This window comes from Rattus norvegicus, chromosome 16 (assembly GCF_021556685.1).
Source record: "Rattus norvegicus strain SHRSP/BbbUtx chromosome 16, alternate assembly SHRSP_T2T, whole genome shotgun sequence".
NCBI lineage: Eukaryota > Metazoa > Chordata > Mammalia > Rodentia > Muridae > Rattus > Rattus norvegicus.
In genome coordinates, this window is record NC_141549.1 from 6,124,294 (window position 1) to 6,150,227 (window position 25,934).

The window sequence follows — 25,934 nt, forward strand, 5'->3', positions numbered from 1 at the left end:
GAGTGTGTGTGTGTGTGTGTGTGTGTGTGTGTGTGTGTGTGTGTGCATGCCCATTCCGGTGTGCATGCATGTGGGTATATTGTGTAGAGAGGCCAAAGGCCAACATAAGGTATCTTCTTCAACCAGGGCTTCTCACTGAACTTGGAGAACCCAGCACAGGCTGGAGGTTGAGTTCCAGGAATCTTTTGTCTTTGCCTCCACGATGCTGGGGTTATAGAAACGACTGTGCCCAACCTGCTGCTGTTGTTGTTGTTGTTGTTGACCACTGCTGGGGGTCTGAACTCAGGTCCTCATGCTTATGCAGTAGGCCCTTGGCCGACTGAGCCATCTTGCCAGCCCCTGCGTCTTTAGAAGATCAACACAATGTCATGCTCTAAGGCTAGCCGTGTTTAAAGGTTTATTGTGTGTGCCTTGTGCCTTCAAATTTGCGTGTGTTGGGTTATGTTTTTGGAGCATGGGGCATGGGACCTGGTTTGCTTAAAGAACAAAAACCAAGACTCCTACCTACTCTGTAGCCTGTCATGGCCTGGAGCTCACACTGGCTCAGACTTGTGGCCGATCCTCCAGCCTAAACCTAGTACTGAGATAGGATTACAAGCATTTACTTGACCGTTCGTTCATGTCCTCTCTCTCTCTCTCTCTCTCTCTCTCTCTCTCTCTCTCTTTCTCTCTCTCTCTCTCTCTCTCTTTCCTTTTCTTTCTGTCTGTCTTAAAGTAAAAACAGGTGCGCCATACATATTTCTCATTTTGGAACTTGCTTTTTTCCGTTCCTTAGGACATGCTTCTGTTTCACTGCAGATGGACCTACTTATTTTTTGGCTTTAGCTGTACTGACGATAGGCAAGTACCCTATTACTAAGCTGCACTCCTAGCCTTGTCTTACTTTTTAAACAGTTTTACAGTATAATTTGATTGAGTTATATTTTATGTACCACTGAATACACTCGTTTCAAGTTTATGGTCTCCAACTTTTTAATAATTGTACTTCATTGCATTATAATAAATTGTGTTAGTCAGGATTCTCTAGAGAACCAGAACTTATGGTCCAGCTAGTCCCAACAATGGCTGTCTACCAACGACAGGTCCAAGCAGTTGTTCCAGCCACAAAGCTGGGCGTCTCCGCTGGTCTTCAGTATACACTGGGATCCCAAAGAAGCTGGTGCTAATGCCAGTGAAGGAATGGATGTGCCATCAAGAGTGAGGGCAAACAGGCAAAGAGAGCAAGCCTCCTGCTTCCATATTCTTGATAGAGGCTGCGAGTGTGGCCCACATCAAAGGTGGATCTTCCTACTTCAAAGGATCCGGATTAGAAGTGTGTCTTCCTACTTAAAATGATATAATTATGAAAAAAATCTCACAAGTGTGCCCAGCCATTTGGGTTTTAGTTAATTCCAGATGCAGTCAAGTTGATAACCAAGAATAGCCATCACAAGTCCACGCCTCTTCAACTTGACACACAATCATATCTCCTATGGCATGATTACTTTCCAAATGAAAACAATAACTAGGTAATTTTTACACCTAATGTAATAGAACCGTCCATGTACAGTTGCAAACATATTATATTTTTAACAAGTTCATAATTATGCCTAACATGATATAATTATCCCTCATACAACCACAAACACATTATAAATTTAGAATGTGTCCCTTGAGGGGCATTCTTTTAGTGTCTCAACTTAAATCTGTAACTGCTGGTTATACATTAGTTAATGTTACAGTATTTGACAGACAATCGAAAGAAAACACAAGTATCTGCACAGACACATTCTTAACAAAATATGACAGAAGCACTCTTGTCAATTATAACCCTTGTTTCTGAAGCTGGTCATAATGACTTTAGCTGGTATTTATAACCGCCTTCCTCTACTAACCATTCTGTGATTCCTGTACCCTCTGAAAAAAACCTCAGCAGGTCTTGGGCTCTTTGCTGGAGGAGTGGCCCATACATTCGTTCTCGATGCTGCCCTTTGTAATATCCTCCTGGATTAGGCTGTTGTAGTTTCCCATTGCCTTTAATCACAGATATGGTAGCACCAAGAGACACCCTAAGGGATCTCCTGTACTCCAGACATAATCCTTCTTACCTCCATTGTGGAGAAGCAATCCATTAACACTGTCACTCCTCTCTTAGCCTGTTGTCTTAGGGACACCAGAAATCCAAAGCGGCCAGGGGGGTGTCTGAGATCCCAGTTCAGTGGAATTTTGTATGGCTCCTGGCAAGAGCAGGCCCTTCTCTGGAACCAAAACTTCTAGACTAGCAGAACTTAAGGTCATGGGAACAGGAAGCAAAAAATTTCCTAGTGGTTCACTAGAGGTAATAGTGAGTGGGACAATTCCCTTTTCCACCCTTGATTCCTGTGGATTTTGGCTATGGGAAAGCAAATAAAAACAAAACGTACCGTATGTTGGCTGCTGAGTCAATGTGTATGCCACCTTCTGGAGAACTCTGCCCAGCGCTCTAGGCGGATGCCATCTAATTGGTGATGTGATTGCGTCTTCAAAAGCTCATCTCTATCAGGCCAGCTGCTTCAGAATGGTGGGGAACATGGTAAGACCAGTGGATTCCACGATCGTGGGCCCACTGTCGTACTTCTCTGGCTGTGAAGTGAGTTCCTCAGTCAGGAGCAATAATGTATGAAGAACCATGACTGTGGAGAAGGCATTCTGCAAGTCCCTGTATGATAGTTGTGGCAGAAGCACTAAGTGCAAGAAAGTCAAATCTATAGCCAGAATAAGTATCCATGCCTGAAAGGATGAGGCGTTGTCTTTTCCCTAGAAGAAGTGGTCCACAGTCATCAACTTACTGTCAGATCACTGGCTGGCTAACCCGGGGAATGGTGCCATCTCTGAGACTCAGTGCTGGTCTCTGCTGTCAGCAGATCTAGCACTCAGAGGCGGCTGTAGCCAGCTCAGCCTTGATGAGAAGCATCCATGCTGCTGAGCTAATGCGTAACCCCCATCTTTGCCACAGTGGTCACTTTGTCCCTGGGCCACTGGGCAGTGACAGGGATGGCTGGAGAAAGACAGAGTGTCCACAGAACAGTTATCCTGTCTACTTGATTGCTGAAGTCACCTTTTGATGAACGTTTACATGGGACAGTTAGAGGGCTCTGTCCACTGCTTCCCCAGTGTCTTTCTCCTCAATGTTCCAGTCATGCCGTTTCCAGGCCCCTGATCACCCAGCCAATTCACAATATCACATCTGGCCATTTCTCCTTCCAAACAAAATGTATGACCACGTGTTCCACCCAGAGGTCTGCCTGCTGTGAAAATTTCTCTTCACCATTGGCGTTCAGGGTTGTCCTAGTGAGGAGATGTAACACTGCTGCCGTCCACTCCTGGGTGGAGCCCGCCTAGTGTGCAAAGCACCAGTCAACCAGGCCCCGGTCTTTCCTGTCTCAGTCAGCCCAGCATAGGGCACACCCTGTCAGGCTGTAGGTGCAGGCTGGGCAGCGGGTGGCATCGTAACGGGAGTAGAAAACCATAGGCATTGGGACGACTTCTTCATGTTTCTCACCTGTGCCTTCAGGACCTGCGTAGGCCAGGTCACATATGTCCCACTTCCATCCGATAACAGACCGCTGCTGTGCACGTCCCACTTTAGGGCTCTGGGTCAGGTGCATGACGGGCAGCTCGGGTTGCACGGTCCCTTGGTGGTCCATCGTCACATGTTCAGTTTCCACTGAGGCCCAGGAGCAGACCAAGAGCGTCCTCTCATAGGGAGAGTAGCCATCCACTCATGATAGTAGAACCTTCCTCTAAAATCCTGAAGGGCTCTTCTGTGATTCACCCACAGTGGCCAGCCAGCGTCCCCAGGCAGCATGCCTGTCTGCCATTACCAAGTGTGGGTTTGTGGGGCAGTGCCACCAGACAGAGGAGCCGGTAAGGTAGCAGTACGTTCAGAACCCCAGTGAATCTCATAATCGAGGATGCCAGGAATACAAACTAGCTCTCCACCAGGTCCCTGTCTTGGCGCACAGGACCAGGACTCCATGTTCGTAAGGCATCTGGATAGGCCCTGAGTGTTTAGCCAGTGAGCTTCCCTTCCTAGACATCCCCTCCTGCAAAAAGTATTTAATCCCTGATCCACCCCAAGTAAGACGTATGCATCCTCATCCATCATGAATAAAGCAGTTTGGACAAGTAAGGACCGTCTCTTTTATCAAGGACCACCTTTGTCGGGGGCAGGGTGGGCTTCATCACACAGAGCGGCTGCTGAGTGTCCCACAGAAGCCCCGCTATACCTTGGCTCTCACTCAGAGCTAAGCCAGATTCTTCCTGGGCTCACCTCAGGCCCTAAGGCCTGTTCTCAACTCCTCAGGGTTCCCGGTGGCATCTGGGTGCACAAGAGTTTGAGAATCCCAGCCTCCATTCCAGCCCAGCCATTTCTCACTGGGAGAAGCATGGGCTGGGGCCCCTACCCTAAACTGTTTTTGCCTTGCTCGAGCGATCTGTCAGTGGCAAGGAGCCTTTCGCCTTCCCAGAACAACACATCGGAATGGCACATCGGCAGGGCAGCGTTCTGACACTCCAGCTCCGAGGTAGAAAGGCGGACTCACACTCGAGTACCTTTGGGTCCGCTGGATCGTGCGGTCCAAGTGGTAGAGAAGCCTGCCCAGTAGCCTGGACCTGCTAAAGAGCCTTCTGTTCCCGGCCCTACACAAAGCTAGCAGCTCTCCCAGTCGCTTGGCTAAATGGGCCTTCGTAACACACCCAGGTGAGGAATGTGCTGTCTCCAGAATTCCAGATAGGCCCACTACACGTGCTTCTTTCTTGGTGGTGGGAGGGGCCAGGTGCAATAACTTTCCCTTCACCTTAGAAGGAGTGTCTCTGCGTGCCCCACATCAGTGGACTCCAGAGAATTTCACCATGTAGAAGGTCCTTGAATTTCGGTTGGATTCACTTCCCATCTTCCGATGCACTGTGTCACCAGAGTCCAAAGGAGTCGCTGCTCCCTTGATCAAATAAATCAGCACAGTGTTGTCAATCCATAGTGCACCACTGTGATATGCTGCAGAAACCAGGAAGTTTCCTTTTCTCCTGTGTAATTACCCTTGCAAAAGGCTTAAGGTCTCTCTGAGGAAGGACCAACAAAACAAACAAAACAAAACAAAACAAAACAAAAAAACCCTCAGGCACTCTATCAAGGCCCTTCCTCAGGGAAACCTGGCCATCTCCGTTCAGACTGGCTCCAGTGTGAAATCGTTAGTGGGGCAAGATTACCTTTGCCATGGTCCCCCGTGTCCCTTTTTCGTCTGCTTGATGATTTTTCCACTTATGCAAATCAAACAAAGGTGCAGTAGGCTTCTTGACCCCGGCTACTTCAGAGCCCATCCAAACCACTGCATTTAACTCACCTGTCTGAGCAACAGCATCTCCAACCCTAAGGGGTGGCAGGAGGAAGAGGGGCACAGCAGAGCTCCACAGACGTGCTGGTGCCTCTCATTATTCCGTATCTTACAAGATTCGTGAAGAGCGTGTCTTCCAGCCTTTCCAGTGTGGAGAATTAGGTTTTACACAACATGTCTACTCTAGAATTGCAGTCTCCTTGAGCTTTAAAATCCCTCTATCAACACTAAGCCAATGGACATCAGGCACCTCCAACTCCATTTCAGTAGGCCATCTTTTGACAAATACTTTAGCCAACCATTCAGACAAACTTTTGACACCATTTCCTTTTAACTGTGCAAGCGTCCCTATTACACCTAGACGCTACAGTTGGTAGGCCCGTATCCATACCCAGCCTGATCCAGTTTATGTTCTTCCCGCCATAATCTCAGACTTCTGCTTGAAGGACCTGGCCAACTCGCTCGGTAAGCTCTCAGCAGTGCAGCACACCTCCTGTGGACTACACGTTCTGTCTCCCTCTGGGAGCCTGTATAGCCCTACGTCTGGTTACAGCTCTAGAGGCCACTATTGTTGGGCCCTAGGAGACATTGGTATTATCTTGCCTGGCATCTCCTTCAGAGAAGGTCACTGCTGATTTAGCAGAGAATAAAGAATTAATTTCCTCTGTCAAATTAATATTCCAGGCTTTGGGGCTGGGGGTGCATCTTCTGCTGCGAGGGGAGAGACTGCTTCTTCAGGTGAGATGAACCCTTGAGAATCGGAGGGTTCAAAGTTCTCAGCGCCAGTAGGGTCCACATCTCCATCCCAAGTTGCAGGATCCCACTCTTTACCAGTTAGTGCCCTCACTTTAACTGATGACACTTCTCTCCAAAGCCGGGACTTCAGTTTTCGCTGTGATTCAGTCAATCCTATAATGAGGGGTTTGGTTTGATTTCAGCTCGAGCTTTGTGACCACTGATGATTCTCTTAGAAACCTTTAGACTGTTGATGTACAAATGGAGTCCATCAGATTTATCTCTGAGTTGTGGTCCTTCACTGTATTCTGAGATGCTAGAAGTGGGCTAATTTTTAATCCTGTAGCTCATTCTTTTCCTTTGTCAGTTTATCTGGAGATGCTAGGAGCAACCAACCAGCAGCATCATTTTCTTTAGATTTTTTTTTTCCCACAAGTTGTCAAAACTTACGTAGAGAGTTACCAGATCCACTGCCTGTCATAATTGGTGAACCAGGTCAGTCAAATGGATTTGTCTCAAGTCTGTAAAATAGTTCACACCGTGGGTTTTCCCGTACTCTCTGAGCCCCCAGGAGAGGCTTCAGTAATTGTAGTTGGCAAACAAACACCTATTCCAGATCCTTAGAAACATCGTCCTTACACTTCTGTTGCCGTAGAACCACTCCCAGTACCAAAATCTGTATTAGTAAGGGTTCTCAAGAGGAACGGAACCTGTAAATGAATAAGTGTGTGTGTGTGCCTGTGCGTGTGTGTGTGTGCACGCCTGTGTGAAGGAGATTTATTAGAATGACTTACAGACTGTGGTTCAACTACTCTTTTTTTTTTTTTTTTTTTTTTTTTTGGTTCTTTTTTTCGGAGCTGGGGACCGAGCCCAGGGCCTTGCGCTTCCTAGGTAAGCGCTCTACCACTGAGCTAAATCCCCAGCCCCGGTTCAACTACTCTTAACAATGGCTGTCCACCAACCAGAAAGTCCAAGAATCCAAGAAGTAGGCTCCAGTTGCCAGCAAGGGGACGGACTTGACAGTGAGGCAAGAGAGCAGGCAGGCAGAGCGAAGCTTCCTTGTCCATGTCCTTTGTATAGGCCGCCAGCAGGTGTGGCCCAGATTAAAGGTCTGGATTAAAGGTGGATCTTCCAGCCGTGAAGCTGGAAATGATTTAATTAAGAAAAATCTCCCTCACCGGTATACGCCTGGCCATCGGGTTAAAGTTAATTCCAGATGCAGTCATGGTAACAACCAAGTGTAGTCATCACAAATCCATCCCTTGTTGATCTGGAGAGATGGCGCAGCCTTGAAGGCTCACAACCAAAGTGCAAGTCCACTCCTTGTCAGTTCGACACACAATCACATCCCCTGTGCCGTGCCTTACACAGTAACCAGTGTTTCCGGAGTAACCCCTCACTTCTCATGGGGTCTGTAAATTGATAGAACACACACACACACACACACACGTGCGCGCGCGCACACACCTTTATTATAAGATCAAAAAGTTTCTGCGTTTTTTTGGTCTAGGACACTAGGATAATGATGCAGAGGTAACACAAACAGGAGAATATGAACGTGTCTTCATGTGTGCCCCGTTCCTAGAATGTCCCCTCGGCCTAAGTGCACTGGTTAGCCGGGCCTCTTTCCCGCACAGCTTGTTCCTACTTGGAGTTCCTACTCAGAGTTCCAACGGCATTAAGGGCAGTTACACAACACCGCATCCTGAACGTACGCCTTATCCCTTTACCTCCCCTCCCAGGTCCCAGAGACCCATGTACCTGCAGCATTCCCGGTCCGAAAATGTTCGGGTCGCTGAGGCACCAGGGGAGTGCCTCCATTGGCCTGAGTTCTTCTGGGTACCAGGGTTACTTTGTTCTGTATTTCCTCGAAGGCAATGCCTGCTTCTTAATTCTCGCCACAGCTATCAGTCTGTGTTGTCAGCATCATCAGGCTTCTTACCTTGTGTGTCTATCAGCTGTTATTCCTGTCAGACAGATCCCTTGGGACGTGCTGTGCAGATAACAGTCACTCCTGCTAGGATCATTAGCACGAGACAGAGGCACTGTTGCCCCCTTCCCAGCGGAAGCTGTGGCTTCAAGTACTATAAGCGTTTTTACTTGTTTAGCTTTTCTGAGAGGGCGCCATTCATCTCTCAGCCCTCAACTGGACATGTTATACGAGATCTACATCTGGCTACCTTAGAATTTTAATCCTATCTGATTTAAAAAAAAAAAGTTAAATCCTTACCCCCAAACTACTCATGAACACTTGTGGTTAAAAACTTAGTCCAGACACCATAATCAAGACTGTGGATCAGTTCCTTCTGCCTTCCCTCGGGGAGTAATTGTCCTCTGGCATTCTTGCTGTGAGCTTCCAAAGCAGTTTTAATCTCTGCAGCTAAATTGAAAGAACCTATCATGAAAATTCATGGAACTTAACTAAAATCAAAATAAATGCCCACACAATCCCCAAGAAATGGAGCTTGAGTGAGAATCTAAATAAATTCCTTTGTTCGAATAAATGTTATTCAGCTACCTGATGTGAGCCAAGCTCTGCCTAAGTGCTAGTGGTGAATAGGTTTGACCTAAGCAGATCCTTCTGACACTACCGGGCAGACATCCTATTGAAAGTAAGGCAGTCCAGAAAACACAGGAGAAGCCAAGCCTTCCACCTCAAGCCAGTAGTCCTAACTACTCGTGGAGCTAAGACAGGAAGATCATGATTTCAGAGTCTGCCTGGGCTGCAAAGTAAGTTCTAGGCCAGCTTAAAACTGTTATCAGACTTCGTCTCAAAATCAGAGTGCAGAAATACAAAATAAAAATAGATAGAACTGGGCTGGGGATGCAGTTCGATGGCAGGGTGCTTGCCTAGCATGTGTGACCCTGGATTCAGTCTCTAGTACAAAAGAAATAAGAAAGAAAAGCCATGGTATTATTGGAGTCCAGTGGATAGGCTAACAGGAGGTTGATGAATGGGCATGGTACACACCTTCAGATGTGGGTGTCCGGAGAGGCTTCCAGGGAGGTGACCTGGGAACTAGGGAAATAAGAGGAAGCCAGCCACTTGTTGATCTGGAGCAGAGTGTTGCTGTAGGAAGACAGACAGAATGTGGGCGTTTGGTGTAGAGCAGCCTCTGTGGCTGGGATATGTGGGAATCGGGTCAGAGGAATGACCAAGATCCCTGCCATGTAGGACCTTGGCTACAGAATGAGCTTGCCCTTTACCCTAAACACTAGGGAAAGAAAGGCATGGGACAGTTCTGTGCTCGTTTATAATGTAAAGAGATTACTTACTAAAGTAACACATCTTAAGTGTGAAATTTGATGAGTCCGTGTGCCCTGGGTATTTTAAGTGCAAAGGAGAAAGCATAACTGTTTATACTTTGGAGAGACCAGTGACTGGGAAGAGATGGAGGGCAGATAATGGACAGGTGAGTGGATGGAAAGATGGACGGGTGGATAGAGGAGCAGACAGCGTTCTGTCTGTTACATGAACCGCACTGTGGCTCTGAGCAAGGTATTTATTCATTTAACTCTTGGAAACGTGGGGTCGCAGGTGGCACGGGATCCTGTATTCTTGCCATCTCTGCCCAGGAAAGGGCCAAGAGAAATGGCCTTACTCAGATCACCATATCAGTTGACTTCAGCTTGGGCCTTCAAGTCCCCCATAGGTGCTTGTTGATTGTGGTGACCAGATGTGGCCTAGACTTTCTGCCCCGACAGCAGGCCCAGCCACTCACCCTTCTCTTTGCTGAGGGTGACTCCTGTGCTGGACAGGCATGCAATGTTTGTTTCCGTGGTGTGGTTCTCAAGGCTTATTTAAAAGGCCCTTCTTGGAAGGTAGCTTCTATAACACTGTCTGCTAGTACCTGAAATGCTGTCGTTCAGATGCTGTGCGCGTGATGCAAGCTGTCGAGAGTCACTGTCCTTTATTACAGGAGGTGTCAACTCCAACTGTTCAGAGATTATTACCTTGCAGCCGCTTACAATCACCAACGACATTTCAGGAGAAATTCACCTATATGCTGCTTACAACAGATCTGCCTGAAACATAAAGTTGAAAGAGATTGAAAAGGCACTTTAGAAAAAAACGCTACCAAAAAAAAAAATGGGACTGGCCAGGGTGAGCATACCGGTGATCTCAGCACGGGAGAGGCGGCGATGGGAGGAGAGGCAAGGCCAGCCCAGGCTCTCCAGCAAGATCTTACCTCAACAGCAAACAAACAAAACCCAAACATGAATATTTCCTGTACGTGTACATTTTCTAAAAGGTGTGTTTTAATTCAAAGGTTGGAGGAGATGGGAACTGTTTGAGGCACGCCAGGCCCTATACGTTACTCACTGCAAGTTCGAGCACCGCCTGGGGGAGGAGCAGCGAAGCCCATCAGCCCGGGAATACAAATCCTGAAGGCCTTGGTAGGCGTGAGGAAAGGGGCGTGTGCAGAAGAGCAGTCGTGGCTGCTGTGCAAACTGCCAGGCCTGAGAGAAGAGCAACCCCCAAAGGGTTGAAAAGGGATGAGCCCCAGAGGCATCCAGGCCACTGAAGGATAGGAAGAGGACGGAGCACAGTTGGGGGTGCTTTAAGCTCTTAGACCTGCAGGGAAGGAAGAAAGGAGGGGCTGGACTGGAGAGGTCAGGTCATAGCCAAGTGGAATGCGTCTAAGGCCAGGGTAGGAGACAGCTCAGCCTATGACTCAGGGAGATGAGTTAGAGAAGGGAGGGAATACAGGGTGAGAGGCAGGGATGGGAGAGTGAGCTGCGAGTCCCTAAGCTGCAGGTTCTTAAAAGTACTCCTCTCCCTCTTTCTTCCCGGGTATAGAGTGTGCATGTGTGTGTGTATGTGTGTGTGCATGTGTGTGTGTGTGCATGCATGTGTGCGTGTGTGCGTGCATACTGACTTGCAAGTTAGAGGCAGAGACTGGGTTCAAACTCACCTCTGTCTCTAGGCTCATACTCTTGACTGTTCATTCCTTCAGAGGCTTGGGACCCTGTGCCTGTCTGTCTGTCTTGTACCTGCTGAGGACCTGCTTAGGCCTTAAGGCAGTTTGGCGCCCTTTAAGCAACAGGAAGGGACCGGTGTGAGAGAAAGGGCTTCACTTAGTGCTGCTGGCCTTGAATGCCAGGAGTCTCTAGCTTGCTGGCTCTCCTCCTCTCTTGGCCCCGGAAGGGATCCCTCAAGCTGGTTGCAGTTCTGGAGAGCTTCCTCACCCTGCTTGTTCTGCCCTGAGCCTTGCCTCAGAAGGTGATGCGGGGCCTTGCTCTGTCCATTTTCTCTGTTCTTTAGGAGCGCCATTAATGGAGAGGTCACTCGTCCTGGAGTTCTGTGAACCTTGCTTTTAACGTTAGCTCTTGGCTTTTCACCTGCAGAGACTTCTGTCTTCTCAGGTTTCCTTGTCCCTGGATTAGAACATTCAGTTGAGATGCGAGATACCATGGGGCAAGTTTGAATTCCCACAGCAGGGGCCTCTACACCATTCTCTCTCTCATGTCCACAGCTAATTCTGTCAGCTGAAGGTTTTTCTAAAACATCTTTCTTCTCCTCAGCCTTCTGTGGCAGCAAGTGATGAGCTATTCTTTGGCCCAGGATGTCTACCGGGTCTCCCTGCTCCTGTATCACCCTCTTTAGGCCGCTGTCAGCACAGCAGCAGAATGAAGCCGCTGAGTGAACTCCAGCTTAGCATCCACCCGTCCCCTCAGGCAGAAAGAGAAGCCCTTGACCCACTTCAGCGTAGAGACTGTCTGACCCCCCTGCACCTTCCTCCGTTAGATTACCTGGAACCCCCACAAACAGATCGCGCCTGTTCCCAGACTCTTCCCAGAGTTCACCTTCACACAGCACGGATGCACTCTGGAGCTTAGCCGCCCTCCCATGTAAGGAAGGCAAGGACTTCACCTGATTCACCTCCTCCTGAATGGCTCATCTTACATAAAAGTTCAAATGTATATATTTATGTGTGTATTAATTTACCGATAGAACTTGGAAGTATTTCCATATTAAGTTATTAATCTTGTCTAGATCTACTTTTTTAGCAGTGTTTAGGATTAAAATCTATACGTGCCCTATTATATATACTTATCCCCGTTAATATTTAGTGACCATTTATTTCCAGGGTTTTGTTGTGACAGTGGTACAGTGACCTCCCTATATGTTTTCATACATGGAAACACTTTCAAGTTATATCAGTAAATTAATACACCATAGATAAATACATTTGAACTTGGAGAATACTCACCTTGGACTTCAGAGAACGCAGTGTAATTCTTTGGCAGACTCACCACGTTGGACTTCTGGACGTATGCTCTCTCTCCACCTTTTTAAACGGGACATTTGGCCTATAGAAAAGCCTCACCTTGCCCTGCAGTTACTATCTTTCTACACGATTAAGCCCCCCGGCTTCCTTAACACAGTACACAGACTGGGTGTCTTAAATGGTAGACATTTATTTTCTTTCAGTTCTGAGGTCAGATCCAAGATGAAAGGGCTAGTCAGGACGCCTTTCCTCCTCAGGAAAGAACAGGCCCTCAAGAGACAACAGCCAGACAGGACAAAACAAGATACAGTAAGACAAGGCCTTGTCTCAAGGCTGGACACAGCCGTCCATTAGGAGGAAAAGAGTCTCAAGTGCAGGCTAGAGGGCCTGAGACACATCTGCTCCCACTGTTCAGAGTTCCACAGAACCACCAAGCTCACAGCCATAGCATGCATGCGGAGGACCTGGTGCAGACCCATGCAGACCTGTGCTTGCTGCTTCAGTCTGTGTGAACCACGTTCTCCTGGTGTCCTCTGTCCCCTCTGACTCCTACAGTCTTTCTACCCCCTCTTCCGAAGAGTTCCTTGATATCCAAGGGACCCAGTGGAGACCTCCAGTCTAGGCTGTCCGTATGTCTGGCTGTGAGCTCTACACTCAATCCCATTTGCTGCCAAGGGAAGCCTCTCTGATGACGACTGGACAAAACACCGTTCTGAGTATAGCAGAACATTAGAAATCGTTTCATTGGTTTTTGTTTTTTTGTTTTGTTTTGGGTTTTTTTGTTTGTTTGTTTCTACCCTAGGTGTCTGGGCTTTCCAGTCCCTTGCCCCTAGCCATCTAGGCAGTGTAGGGCATGAGCTGACTCTCCTGGTCTGGGCCTCAAGTTAAACTAGACATGGGTTGGCCATGCCCACAAATTCCGTGCTACCATTGTGCCAGTGCATCTTGTAGGCAGTGTAGATTGTAGGTCAAAGGTTTTGTGTCTGGGTTGGTGTGCACATTTCTTTGTCCATATCCTGAAGAGTACCTTCCCATACCAAAGAGAGTAGACCATAGGGGTGAAGACTGCAGGCACCAGCTTGACCTCTCTCCATTCACTGAGCTGTGTGGATGCTGTCCCCAGAAACGGGGCTCTACCGTTGGTTTCAGAGAGCGACCCTCACCCTAACATCAGCCTGGCTGTCCTAGGGTCAGCCTGGGTTGATTAGGGATCTCTGTGGGACCCCTCAGCTAAAGTCTCAACTGAGTGCCTTTCTCGCAGACCCACTGCTGAGCCTTGCCTGGCTACAAAAGATGACCAGGTCAGACTCCAAGTCTTCCATTACTAGGGGCCTCCACTGGGAGCCTCACAGATTCCAGGAAGTTTCCACTGAACTAGGTTCCGCCTCACCCACGCCCCTCCAATTCCAGCTGTCTCCCCACACTCTCTCCCTCCACCCCCAGTTCCCACCACCTGACCCCTCCAGCTCTCATCCCCACTCCTTCCTGAGGAGACCATGGCTTCCCCACTACAGCCCTCCTCCCTGCCTAGCCTCTCGGGTCTGTGGATTATCCATTATCATTTATTTAACGGCTGATGCCCGCACATAAGTAAATAGAGACTGGGGTTGTTTATCTGGGCCTGGGTTACCTCCCTCAGGATGATATTTTGTTTCTAGTTCCATCCATTTGCCTGCAAATTTCATGATGTCATTGGTTTTAACAGCAAGTAATACCCCATCATATTTTCTTTATTCGTCTTTCGTCGAGGGACATCTAGGTTGTGGCCAGTTACTGGCTATGATGAGTAGAGTTGCAATGAATATGATTGATCTTTGTGGTAGGATGGAGCATCTTTTGAGTGCATGCCCAAGAGTGGGTTTGGGTCTTGAGGTAGATCAAATCCCAGTTTTCTGAGGAACCAATGAAGAGCTGCTACTTTTTGTTGTCGTTTGGTGTTTGTTTGTTTGTTTGTTTGTGATAGGGTTTCTCTTTGTAGTCCTGGCTCTCCTGAAATTCATTCTGTAGACCAGGCTGGCATCGAACTCACAGAGATCCACCAGCCATTGCCTCCCAAGTGCTGGGATTAAAGGTGTGCACCACCACCTCTCAACTTGGATGTCTGCTTCTTACGGTATCTTCACATGGTCCCTTCCTGGTACACTCAGACATATGTGCTCACTCAGACACATGTGCTCACTCAGACACATGTGCTCACTCATACATATGTGCTCACTCATACATATGTGCTCGCTCATACACATGTGCTCACTCAGACATAGGTGCTCACTCAGACATAGGTGCTCACTCAGACATATGTGCTCACTCAGACACATGTGCTTGCTCATACACATGTGCTCGCTCATACACATGTGCTGGCTCATACACATGTGCTCGTTCAGACACATGTGCTCGCTCAGACACATGTGCTCGCTCAGACATATGTGCTCGCTCAGACATGTGCTCGCTCATACACATGTGCTCGCTCAGACACATGTGCTCGCTCAGACACATGTGCTCGCTCATACACATGTGCTCGCTCATACACATGTTCTCGCTCAGACACATGTGCTCGCTCATACACATGTGCTCGCTCAGACACATGTGCTCGCTCATACACATGTGCTGGCTCATACACCTGTGCTCGCTCATACACCTGTGCTCGCTCAGACACATGTGCTCGCTCATGCACATGTGCTCGCTCGTACACATGTGCTTGCTCGTACACATGTGCTCGCTCAGACACATGTGCTTGCTCATACACATGTGCTCGCTCAGACACATGTGCTCACTCATACATATGTGCTCACTCAGACATATGTGCTCACTCAGACATATGTGCTCGCTCATACACATGTGCTCGCTCAGACATATGTGCTCACTCATGCACATGTGCTCACTCATACACATGTGCTCGCTCATACATATGTGCTCACTCATACATATGTGCTCGCTCATACACATGTGCTCGCTCATACACATGTGCTCGCTCATACACATGTGCTGGCTCATACACATGTGCTCGCTCGGACACATGTGCTCGCTCAGACACATGTGCTCGCTCAGACACATGTGCTCGCTCAGACATGTGCTCGCTCATACACATGTGCTCGCTCAGACACATGTGCTCGCTCATACACATGTGCTCGCTCATACACATGTTCTCGCTCATACACATGTGCTCGCTCATACACAGGTGCTCGCTCAGACACAGGTGCTCGCTCAGACACAGGTGCTCGCTCAGACACATGTGCTCGCTCAGACACATGTGCTCGCTCATGCACATGTGCTCGCTCGTACACATGTGCTTGCTCGTACACATGTGCTTGCTCGTACACATGTGCTCGCTCAGACACATGTGCTCGCTCATACACATGTGCTCGCTCAGACACATGTGCTCACTCATACATATGTGCTCGCTCGTACACATGTGCTCGCTCAGACATATGTGCTCACTCATACACATGTGCTCGCTCATACACATGTGCTCACTCATACATATGTGCTCACTCAGACATAGGTGCTCACTCAGACATATGTGCTCACTCAGACATATGTGCTCACTCAGACATATGTGCTCGCTCATACACATGTGCTCGCTCATACACATGTGCTCGCTCAGACACATGTGCTCGCTCAGACATATGTGCTCACTCATACACATGTGCTCACTCATACATATGTGCTCGCTCAGGCACATGTGCTCACTCATGCATATGTGCTCACTCAGACATATGTGCTCACTCAGACACATGTGCTCCCTCATACATATGTGCTCGCTCGTACACATGTGCTTGCTCAGACATATGTGCTCACTCAGACATATGTGCTCACTCAGACACATGTGCTCACTCATACATATGTGCTCGCTCAGACACATGTGCTCGCTCAGACATATGTGCTTGCTCATACACATGTACTCGCTCATACACATGTGCTCGCTCAGACATATGTGCTCGCTCAGACACATGTGCTTGCTCATACACATGTGCTTGCTCATACACGTGCTCAATCAGACACATGTGCTCGCTCATACACATGTGCTCACTCATACATATGTGCTCACTCAGACATATGTGCTCACTCAGACATATGTGCTCGCTCATACACATGTGCTCGCTCATACACATGTGCTCGCTCAGACATATGTGCTCGCTCATGCACATGTGCTCACTCATACACATGTGCTCGCTCATACATATGTGCCCGCTCATACACATGTGCTCGCTCATACACATGTGCTCGCTCAGACATATGTGCTCGCTCAGACACATGTGCTCGCTCAGATATATGTGCTCGCTCATACACATGTGCTCACTCATACATATGTGCTCACTCAGACACATGTGCTCGCTCATACACATGTGCTCACTCATACATATGTGCTCACTCAGACACATGTGCTCGCTCAGACACATGTGCTCGCTCATACACATGTACTCGCTCATACACATGTGCTCGCTCATACACCTGTGCTCGCTCATACACATGTGCTTCCTCATACACATGTGCTCGCTCAGACACATGTGCTCGCTCAGACATATGTGCTCTCTCAGACATATGTGCTCACTCATGCACATGTGCTCACTCAGACATATGTGCTTGCTCATACACATGTACTCGCTCATACACATGTGCTCGCTCATACACATGTGCTTCCTCATACACATGTGCTCGCTCAGACATATGTGCTCACTCAGACACATGTGCTCACTCATACATATGTGCTCGCTCATACACATGTGCTTGCTCAGACATATGTGCTCACTCAGACACATGTGCTCGCTCAGACATGTGCTCACTCATACATATGTGCTCACTCATACACATGTGCTTGCTCAGACACATGTACTCGCTCATACACATGTGCTCGCTCATACACATGTGCTTCCTCATACACATGTGCTCGCTCAGACACATGTGCTCGCTCAGACATATGTGCTCACTCAGACACATGTGCTCGCTCAGACACATGTGCTCGCTCAGACATATGTGCTCACTCAGACACATGTGCTCACTCATACATATGTGCTCACTCAGACACATGTGCTCGCTCATACATATGTGCTTGCTCATACACATGTACTCGCTCATACACATGTGCTCGCTCATACACATGTGCTTCCTCATACACATGTGCTCGCTCAGACACATGTGCTCACTCAGACACATGTACTCGCTCAGACACATGTGCTCGCTCAGACATATGTGCTCACTCAGACACATGTGCTCACTCATACATATGTGCTCACTCAGACACATGTGCTCGCTCATACACATGTGCTCACTCATACATATGTGCTCACTCAGACACATGTGCTCACTCAGACATATGTGCTCACTCAGACACATGTGCTCGCTCAGACACATGTGCTCGCTCATACACATGTGCTTCCTCATACACATGTGCTCGCTCAGACACATGTGCTCTCTCAGACACATGTGCTCGCTCAGACACATGTGCTCGCTCAGACATATGTGCTCACTCAGACATATGTGCTCACTCATGCACATGTGCTCACTCATACATATGTGCTTGCTCATACACATGTACTCGCTCATACACATGTGCTCGCTCATACACATGTGCTTCCTCATACACATGTGCTCGCTCAGACATATGTGCTCACTCAGACACATGTGCTCACTCATACATATGTGCTCGCTCGTACACATGTGCTTGCTCAGACATATGTGCTCACTCAGACACATGTGCTCGCTCAGACATGTGCTCACTCATACATATGTGCTCACTCATACACATGTGCTCACTCATACATATGTGCTCACTCAGACACATGTGCTCGCTCATACATATGTGCTTGCTCATACATATGTGCTCACTCAGACATATGTGCTCGCTCAGACACATGTGCTCGCTCATACATATGTGCTCGCTCGTACACATGTGCTTGCTCAGACATATGTGCTCACTCAGACACATGTGCTCGCTCAGACATGTGCCCACTCAGACATATGTGCTCACTCATACACATGTGCTCGCTCATACACATGTGCTCACTCATACATATGTGCTCACTCAGACACATGTGCTCGCTCATACATATGTGCTTGCTCATGCATATGTGCTCACTCAGACATATGTGCTCGCTCAGACACATGTGCTCGCTCATACATATGTGCTCGCTCGTACACATGTGCTTGCTCAGACATATGTGCTCACTCAGACACATGTGCTCGCTCAGACATGTGCCCACTCAGACATATGTGCTCACTCATACACATGTGCTCGCTCATACACATGTGCTCACTCATACATATGTGCTCACTCAGACACATGTGCTCACTCAGACATATGTGCTCTGGTTCCTCTTTTTAAGAAACACTAGACATATTGGGTAGGACACACCCATAGGACCTCATTTGACCTTAGTCACTTCTTCAAAAGCATTAGTCTCCTGGCACCACAATTGTTCCTGTTATCCACGTATGGCATTGCTATAATAGTATAACAGTAGATTTATTATATAATTACCTATACTTGTGTCTAGTTATACTGTACTTAATTATATCATTTTATGTAACCTATTTAATACACATAATGTATAATTCCTCCCCACAAGCCATTTGAAGGGAAATTACAGCCCCTCTGATACCTAAGTGTTCGTCTTGTAGGAATCAGAGCCTTCTCCTTTTCCAATATTTGGTGTTGTTAATACTGGTGAAGACAAAGCCAAGCGTGCTTTAACCCAGCACTGGGGCGTCAGACAGACAGATCTCAAAGTTTGAGGTCTACAGAGTGAGTTCTAAGGCAGCCAGGACTACCCAGAGAAACCCTATTTTTGAAGAACAAACATAATGGTGGCAGTAGTCAGAATGCTGAGGACAGAACTGGGAGGCACAAAGTGACTCCGGCCCAGCTGGAAGTTTATAGCCCAGTCTCTGTGAGCCTGTGCCCCTCAGTGACACCCGGTGTTTCTAGGAGAAACCTACCTTCAAGGGCCGTTCAGGCCCCAGAGCCTCTTGGGCTTCAGCTTAAGATTCTTTGGCAATGTTGGGGTCTGGATAAACCATATGTCAAGGACAAAACACTCTTCCCTTACGGTTCCGCCAGCTCTCTGGTCTCTTCAGTATCAGCATGACTGAGGACACCAGGCTTGTTATTCCGTGTTTGCACAGCAGCCTTGCCTGCTGTGTGGACTGCTGCATTTATTCAGAGCAGGGCTGACCTGCCTTTTGTTTTCTCACACCCTCTGCCTGCTCTCAGTCTCTTTGGTGGCTGGGGATTTCTCCCAAGTTGGTGCTCTCCTGTCCCCCTTCTGATCAGGGGTCTCTCATGCCTTAAGTCAGTTGGATTCTTCTTAGCACTTTGGTGTGGTAAATATCACACAAGCCGTACTTCCGATGTTTGTTTTAGTTGTGTAAGGTCGATAAGAGTTTCAGGGGCACCTGTAGCCAAATCACGTTATTTCCTGTTACAGACATCGTGCCGAGAACAGGCACACACCTTTGCCCTGAGAGTCCTTTGCCAGCCAAGGTCGAGCAGGTTGTTGCTGCCTTGCCCCTGGAGCTGTGAGCATAGCCAGCATCTCTTCTCAGTACTTCACCTGGGAAATCCAGCATCCGCTCAGTTCTCAGGGCTGCTTTTCTAAGCTGACTCTGCTTAGACTCTCCTGGGTCCTTCTTCCCTACAGGATCCATGGCAAACCCTCTGACCCAGCACTCAGGAACCCCTGACACATGTCTCATGTTCAGTTTGTTACCCTCTTACCTGCTGTTTCTCCCGCAGGCTTTCATATTTATCTACTATCATGAGGCAAATTGAATTATTCTGCACACACTGCCGTGCTCTGCAGCTGTACATGTAAACTTCAAAGCTGCGTCTGCCCTGTGCTTTTCTCTGCTCTTACTGAGCCTTGAGGACCTAGCTCATTTACTTCTGACAGGGAAGCCTGCCCTAACTCCTGCGTCCAGTCCAGCCTCGGGTCTGTCACTTCTGTAGCACTTCCCAGCCTGCGCTGTGCCGCTCTCCCATTTCTTAGGGAGCTGACTTTACATTTGTATCCTCAGTGTCTGGCTTGGAGTACGGTAAGCCCCAGGGTGAGTGGGTGGGGTGTACTCAGAACATATGCTGGGGCTGGAAGCGACTACACCATCCCTTGTTGCTTCTAGGGACCTCCTAAATGAGCTTTGTCACGGGGAAAACGTGAAGGGCTGCACAGACGCTGAGAAGGCACGCTTTAGGACGTATCTAGTTCTGAAGAGTCCCTGCTGACAGACAGCCTCACAGGCTCTCCGTAACCTTCACTGAGCAAAGTATGCCGCCCCGTGCCGACATACTCCGTGTTCTCACTTAGCACTGTAAATAGCAGGAAGACTGATAACCCACCTTGGGTATGCACTTTGCTTTGCTGTTGGTTTGAGAAACTCCCAATGTCTGTTTGTTCTTTCAGTTAAACGCTTCCGAGAACCAAAGCATGAAAGACGGCCATGGAGGATATGGTATGTAACAAAATGCTGACTCACTCAGAAGGCGCCTTCTGTGGTGCTAGGGTTTGGTTTGGGGACACGGGACAGTTTTGGGGTAGGTAGGACATGGAATAGGAGAAATTGCATACCGTATAAAGTACGTGGGATCCTTCAGTTGAGTTAATACGAGTGCTGTATAATATGAAAATAGTTCTGTTTCTTCAAAAGCTCTGGCCCCTACTTTTATTTATAATGCTTTCAGTATTGGAAGTGAAAAGCAGTACGCACGGGGCAGCCTCTGCTGTGGGCTTCCTCATCCTGGCTTACGAGATTATGCTTAAATTCTTGACTTCATACAGTCTGTGTATGTAATCAGACCCTTGGTAATTAGCCATACATATTTCAGAGACTCTTAGCACACCCCTCACCAGATGTGACTCAAACCTCAAGAAAACTTGAGTATTTACACTTCCTGGTTTATCATGAAGGATGCAGGCGAATGAGTGGCCAGATGAAGCCATTCGGTGAGCTGGGATGGCCTGTTCCTGAGGGCAGTTCTGGGAACGTGGCCTTCACATCCTCCATCCCCCCGTAAACCAGCTCATTTGCTCACTGGTTCCGACACACTCCAGGCTCACGAGGCTCACCTGACTGTCAGCTTTGCCCTTCTCTCCCTGGAGTGTGGTGGGTCTTACTTAATCATCTTCCAGTGGCCTTCCCCATCCTAGAGCTCTCTAGGAACTCCAGTTACCAACAAAATATGCACCCAGGACAGTCCAAAGGATTAGACCTCCCACCCCTGGCACTTGGGAGGTTACAGGGCGGTTAGGACTCTGAGTCAGGGGCAGGGACCAAGTGTTTAATGTAGACACATGATATCAAACACACTCCTTTTGTGTAGGATGGCCCTATGGTAACAGGTGTATGTTTCTTATACAGCAGTAAAGCTTCAGAAACAGATCCCAATGATAAAATTCCCAAACAGTAAGTCACTTGGAAGGCAGGCTTCCGGTAACAGTGTGGGCCACACTAAGTTTGCTCCTGCCCTAGTGACACTTCCACTCCCCTTTGGTAGCGACGTCATTGTCCTGTCAATAAAAGTGCTTTATAAATTGTCCCACACATACTGTGACTCTTAAGGACATAACTCCTGTCTGTTGAGAACTCCTATTTGTACCCTTCTGTCACCGATTCTCCCAAGCCTGGGCATTTAGTCCTGCTCTTGTGGTCAGCGAGGAGCTTCAGGAAGACCTAGATCTAAGGCCCTCCGTGTGTTTCTCTTTGGGTATAGGGATGGTTTTGAGGCTTGGCCACAGACTTGGTCTCCTTTCCCCAAGGTGGTCGCCGCTCTCCCGTCAGGTGGGTAACGCTTGCTGGTTCTGTTTTGTGCAGGTTTTTAGACACTTCCAAACAAGCCATAGGGATGCTCTTCATCCACTTTGCAAACGTGTACCTAGCGGATCTCACTGAAGAGGACCCTTGCTCACTGTGAGTGGCTTGTATTCGAATTCAACCTCCACTGGAAATACAGACTAGCCTCCCCTTCCCTCCCCTTGCCAGCACGGCTCTCTAGCTTGGGGGAGGCACCCATCCTTTCTCCTCTGGGTTTCTCTCTCTGCTCTCATCCTGTGTGTGCCTTCATGAGTTCGTACACTCAGCCTTTGGTTGGTTCCCAGGACTTGGATAGTGACCTTGTGTGTTGGCTTTCCGCTCATCAGTCTAAGTTCAGTCATTTGTCTTTCTAGTGCCCTCGTGGTCCCGGGTTCCCAGCAGCCCCCCCAGCAGGACAGGATAACACTCAAGAGTGGCCGTGGGCCGGCTGCAGAGCACATGGCCGTTTAGCTGTGCTGTGAGATGCTCACAGACACGGTTATGGTTGAGCCATTACTGGCCTCTTTGACACAAAGCACGTCCACTGTTCCATCTGTCCGTCTGGACTGCCTTCCGCATGATGTGCAGAGCAGTGTGTCTGCGACCTTCGCCATGCCCTAAAGTGCCGTACTTCTTACTGGAGGAGGATTCCAATCCCAATCCTTACCTCCCATCTCCAACTTCAAGTGGGAGGCACAGAAAGGCTAACGGTCACACGGTGCAGACATGGCGAAGCTGGACTTAAACCAGTCTGTGTGCAAGCCCCCATGATGCTCTGATGTCTAAATGAGTCCTCTGTGCTGAATGCAGGGTGTGACGTTTGGTCCTGGCTTCCGGGGCAGCACCCACTAGGCTCAGGAAGTAATTGACAAGTATGTAAGCGAATTCAAGACTGGATGTAGCCGTTGCCCTGTTAGTTTCCAGGCTTCGTGTCAGATGTGAAACTGCAGGTGTGAATAGCATTCCCCGTGAGTTAGAGATCAGTGTCAGAGCAGTGCCCTCCTGCCGGAATGGAAGTTGCTTTGGAAGCTGTGACTTTTCTTTCTGACTCTGGTCTGAGAGTGACCCCTTGTGTCTTTAAGGAGGAAGAACAAACTGCCTGCCTCCCTCTCAATGCTCTGGGTTCTGAGGACCAAGCACAATAAGCTGGCCCCATATTGAAATGTTATGCACATCACAAAGCCCAGCCTGGGGCAGAGGTCTGCTGGTACAGCCAAGTGTCTCAGGCCTTAGCGGCTTGGAAGCTCCTTGAAGCCAAGTCTTGCACTGTCCGTGAGCTTGTCTGTAGGGAGTTCGGAGCCGTTCGGTATCACAGAGGCTCAGTATCTGCTCCACAGCCTCATGTTCATCTTCGCCCGCCTAGGTAACTGGAGCCGGTGTCCAGCGGTGCTCAGCTAGGTCTGGGTGTAGGGAGGCTAGGTAAACAGGGCTTTCCCGTGGCGAGGACAAGGTTCTTTGTCAGGCAAATGGAAACAAACCTTGTCTTATAAGAATGTGTGGTCCCTATGGCATGCCTCCCCATGTCCCTTTCTCCAGTCCTCTGGCCTTTTCTCAAGGCAGCAGAACTCTTCAGTGAAGTATAAAAGTCAAGTCTGGAACTGTAGCTCTGATAGAATATTTGTGCAAAACACACACCCACACATGCAAGCATACACACAAGCATGTGCGTGCACACACACACACACACACACACACACACACACATGCACAGTGCTGGTTTCCATCACAGCACCTCTAAAAAAAGGTAAAACTAGTGTTTGCACACATGATTACAGACAGGGATGGACATGAGCACAAAGCCTTGCGGCCCTGCCTGATTTGCCTAAGAAGTCTCAGAAGCCATTTTCCTTGAATGCCCTGGGAAAGTGGCACAGTTGTGCCACCTCCGTTGGCCTGGAACCATCAGGAAGAACAGAATCACTTAATGGATTTATTGCTGTCCACCGGGGTTTGTTTTCCTCGCTTTCCTTAGGTACTTCCAGACGAGCTGTCTTCCGTTGAATCTTGGCCTTGGCACATAGACTTGAAGTTTATAAAGTGTCTTTGTCCTCTTCCCTGTTCTTCGTGTCTTTAATATTAGCATCTCTTCAGAGTCCTGGAAATGGAAGCCACCATCCTGTAGTCTCTTGCATAAATAAGTACATGTCATGTCGGGGTTCTCCTCTCCCTCAGTAAAGCCGAGCAAAGACTGGGTCTGATAGCCTTCATTTGGGACCCTGGTAAGAGCCACAGTGAGGCCCCAGCGTAGTGGCTTTTGTCTCCTGACCGTGCTGGTGTGGCCTCTCTTCCAGGTACCTCATCAACTTCCTTCTGGACGCCACTGTAGGCATGCTCCTCATTTATGTGGGCGTACGTGCCGTCGGTGTGTTGGTGGAGTGGCAGCAGTGGGAGTCCCTGCGTTTTGGAGAATATGGTAATGCCTGTGGACACTGGGTAGGGCCTGCTGGGTTCTTCTCGCCCTGTGCAGCTCTGAAATCTGGATGATTTGGAGCTGTTGAACATAAAGGAGTTCACTTAGGGCTTGAGATTCGGTTCCCTAGGGTCAGGGGGGAAGTGCTTCACCGCCAAGACGTTCATTTCGGAGGGAAGGATTGGCAGAAGCCGAGAGATGGCCCTTCTCCCAGAGGCACTTGTTGGTCCCACATGCGGGGCTGCAAGGCCACCTCGTTCTGCCGAGCTCCCCAAAGAGTCCATGTCACTGCCCACCGCATTAGACAGATGGGAGCAGCTCTTGTTTGGGAAGCTGTCCACAGTGAGGCGAAAACCTGTCCCTCTTTATGCTACACACCTGTGTTTCTCCTGTCACTAGGTTGCTCTGTGACAGCGTAGTGCCCACATGTCAAGGGCTAATGTGTGCATCCCTTCCGAGGCCAAGTTGCCTCGCCTCCTTCTAGCTGTAGGCTTCTCTCCCCCCTAGCATCTGGGTGCCCCAGTTTCTCAGATGTGAGGTTTACCCCGACTCAGATATAAGGCTTCGGACCTGCAGCTTGTGGGTGCTAGCCTACCTTGTAAGACCCCCATGTCACAGCCTGAATAAGAAGCTGCTTTCATATTGGCTCTAAGCTTGAGGATGTGTGGAGCTTCTAGTGAGGAGCTACTCTTGGGCCCAGAGCAGTGCTAGTAGAACTTCACCACAAGAGGGCGCCGGGACAAGTGGTAGAATCGGGCTCCACATCCCTTCCACACCAAGCAGACGACTAATGGCTCTGCACCCAGAGACTGACTCACTTCTAGGTGGTTGAAGACCTGAGGGACTGACAGTTTAAAAGGGCACGAGATTGGTGGAGCTGGCTGTGGAGCGCCTTGGGTATTTCTAGACATCTTAAGTAATTGTTTGTCTTCAGTGAGGGAAGATGAGTTCAGGGGAGGGCTTTTCTTAGCCTGTTACTTGATGCCAATGAGTCAGTGACTTAAGATAGTGCCCAACGTAGCATGTGCCTCAGGACTCGAGGGAAGGCTTCTGAAGTGCCCCCGCCATAGCGTTCTCAGCTTGCAGGCCAGAAATGGCCCAACACATGTGAGCCAGTGTGACATCATTCTCAAGGGCAACTAGGAGTTAAGCAATTACCCCGTCAGGACATGTTTGCGGCTCTGTGTCCTCTACACCAGGAGACCTAAAACTCTACCTCCACCAGCACTGCTCACCTGCACTTCTGCTGTCCAGATCCCCAGTAGCTGACCAGTGATGATACAGAGTTCCCACGGTCAACTGCTGACTGAGGACAGGGTCAGGTCTCGTCCCATATACCACCGGTTCTGAAGCCAGTCTTGTCTGCCTCCCCAAGGATGGAGAGAAGGGAACATGGCAGCGGCTCTGTGTGAGCTCTGTCCTCTT

General features: G+C 48.8%; 1 protein-coding gene across 6 annotated transcripts in view; it reads left to right on the forward strand.

The window, feature by feature from the left end:
* Stimate (STIM activating enhancer) overlaps positions 1–25,934 on the forward strand; it is a 57,410-nt gene that overhangs the window by 22,252 nt on the left and 9,224 nt on the right. For 4 of the 6 annotated variants that reach the window (XM_087588580.1, NM_198774.2, XM_087588582.1 and 1 more), the window contains 3 exon segments: positions 20,713–20,761; positions 22,121–22,216; positions 24,391–24,512. In XM_087588580.1, coding sequence (XP_087444706.1) covers positions 22,152–22,216; positions 24,391–24,512 — 187 coding nt within the window. In that variant the 5' untranslated portion in view covers positions 20,713–20,761; positions 22,121–22,151. 6 annotated transcript variants of the gene reach the window in all.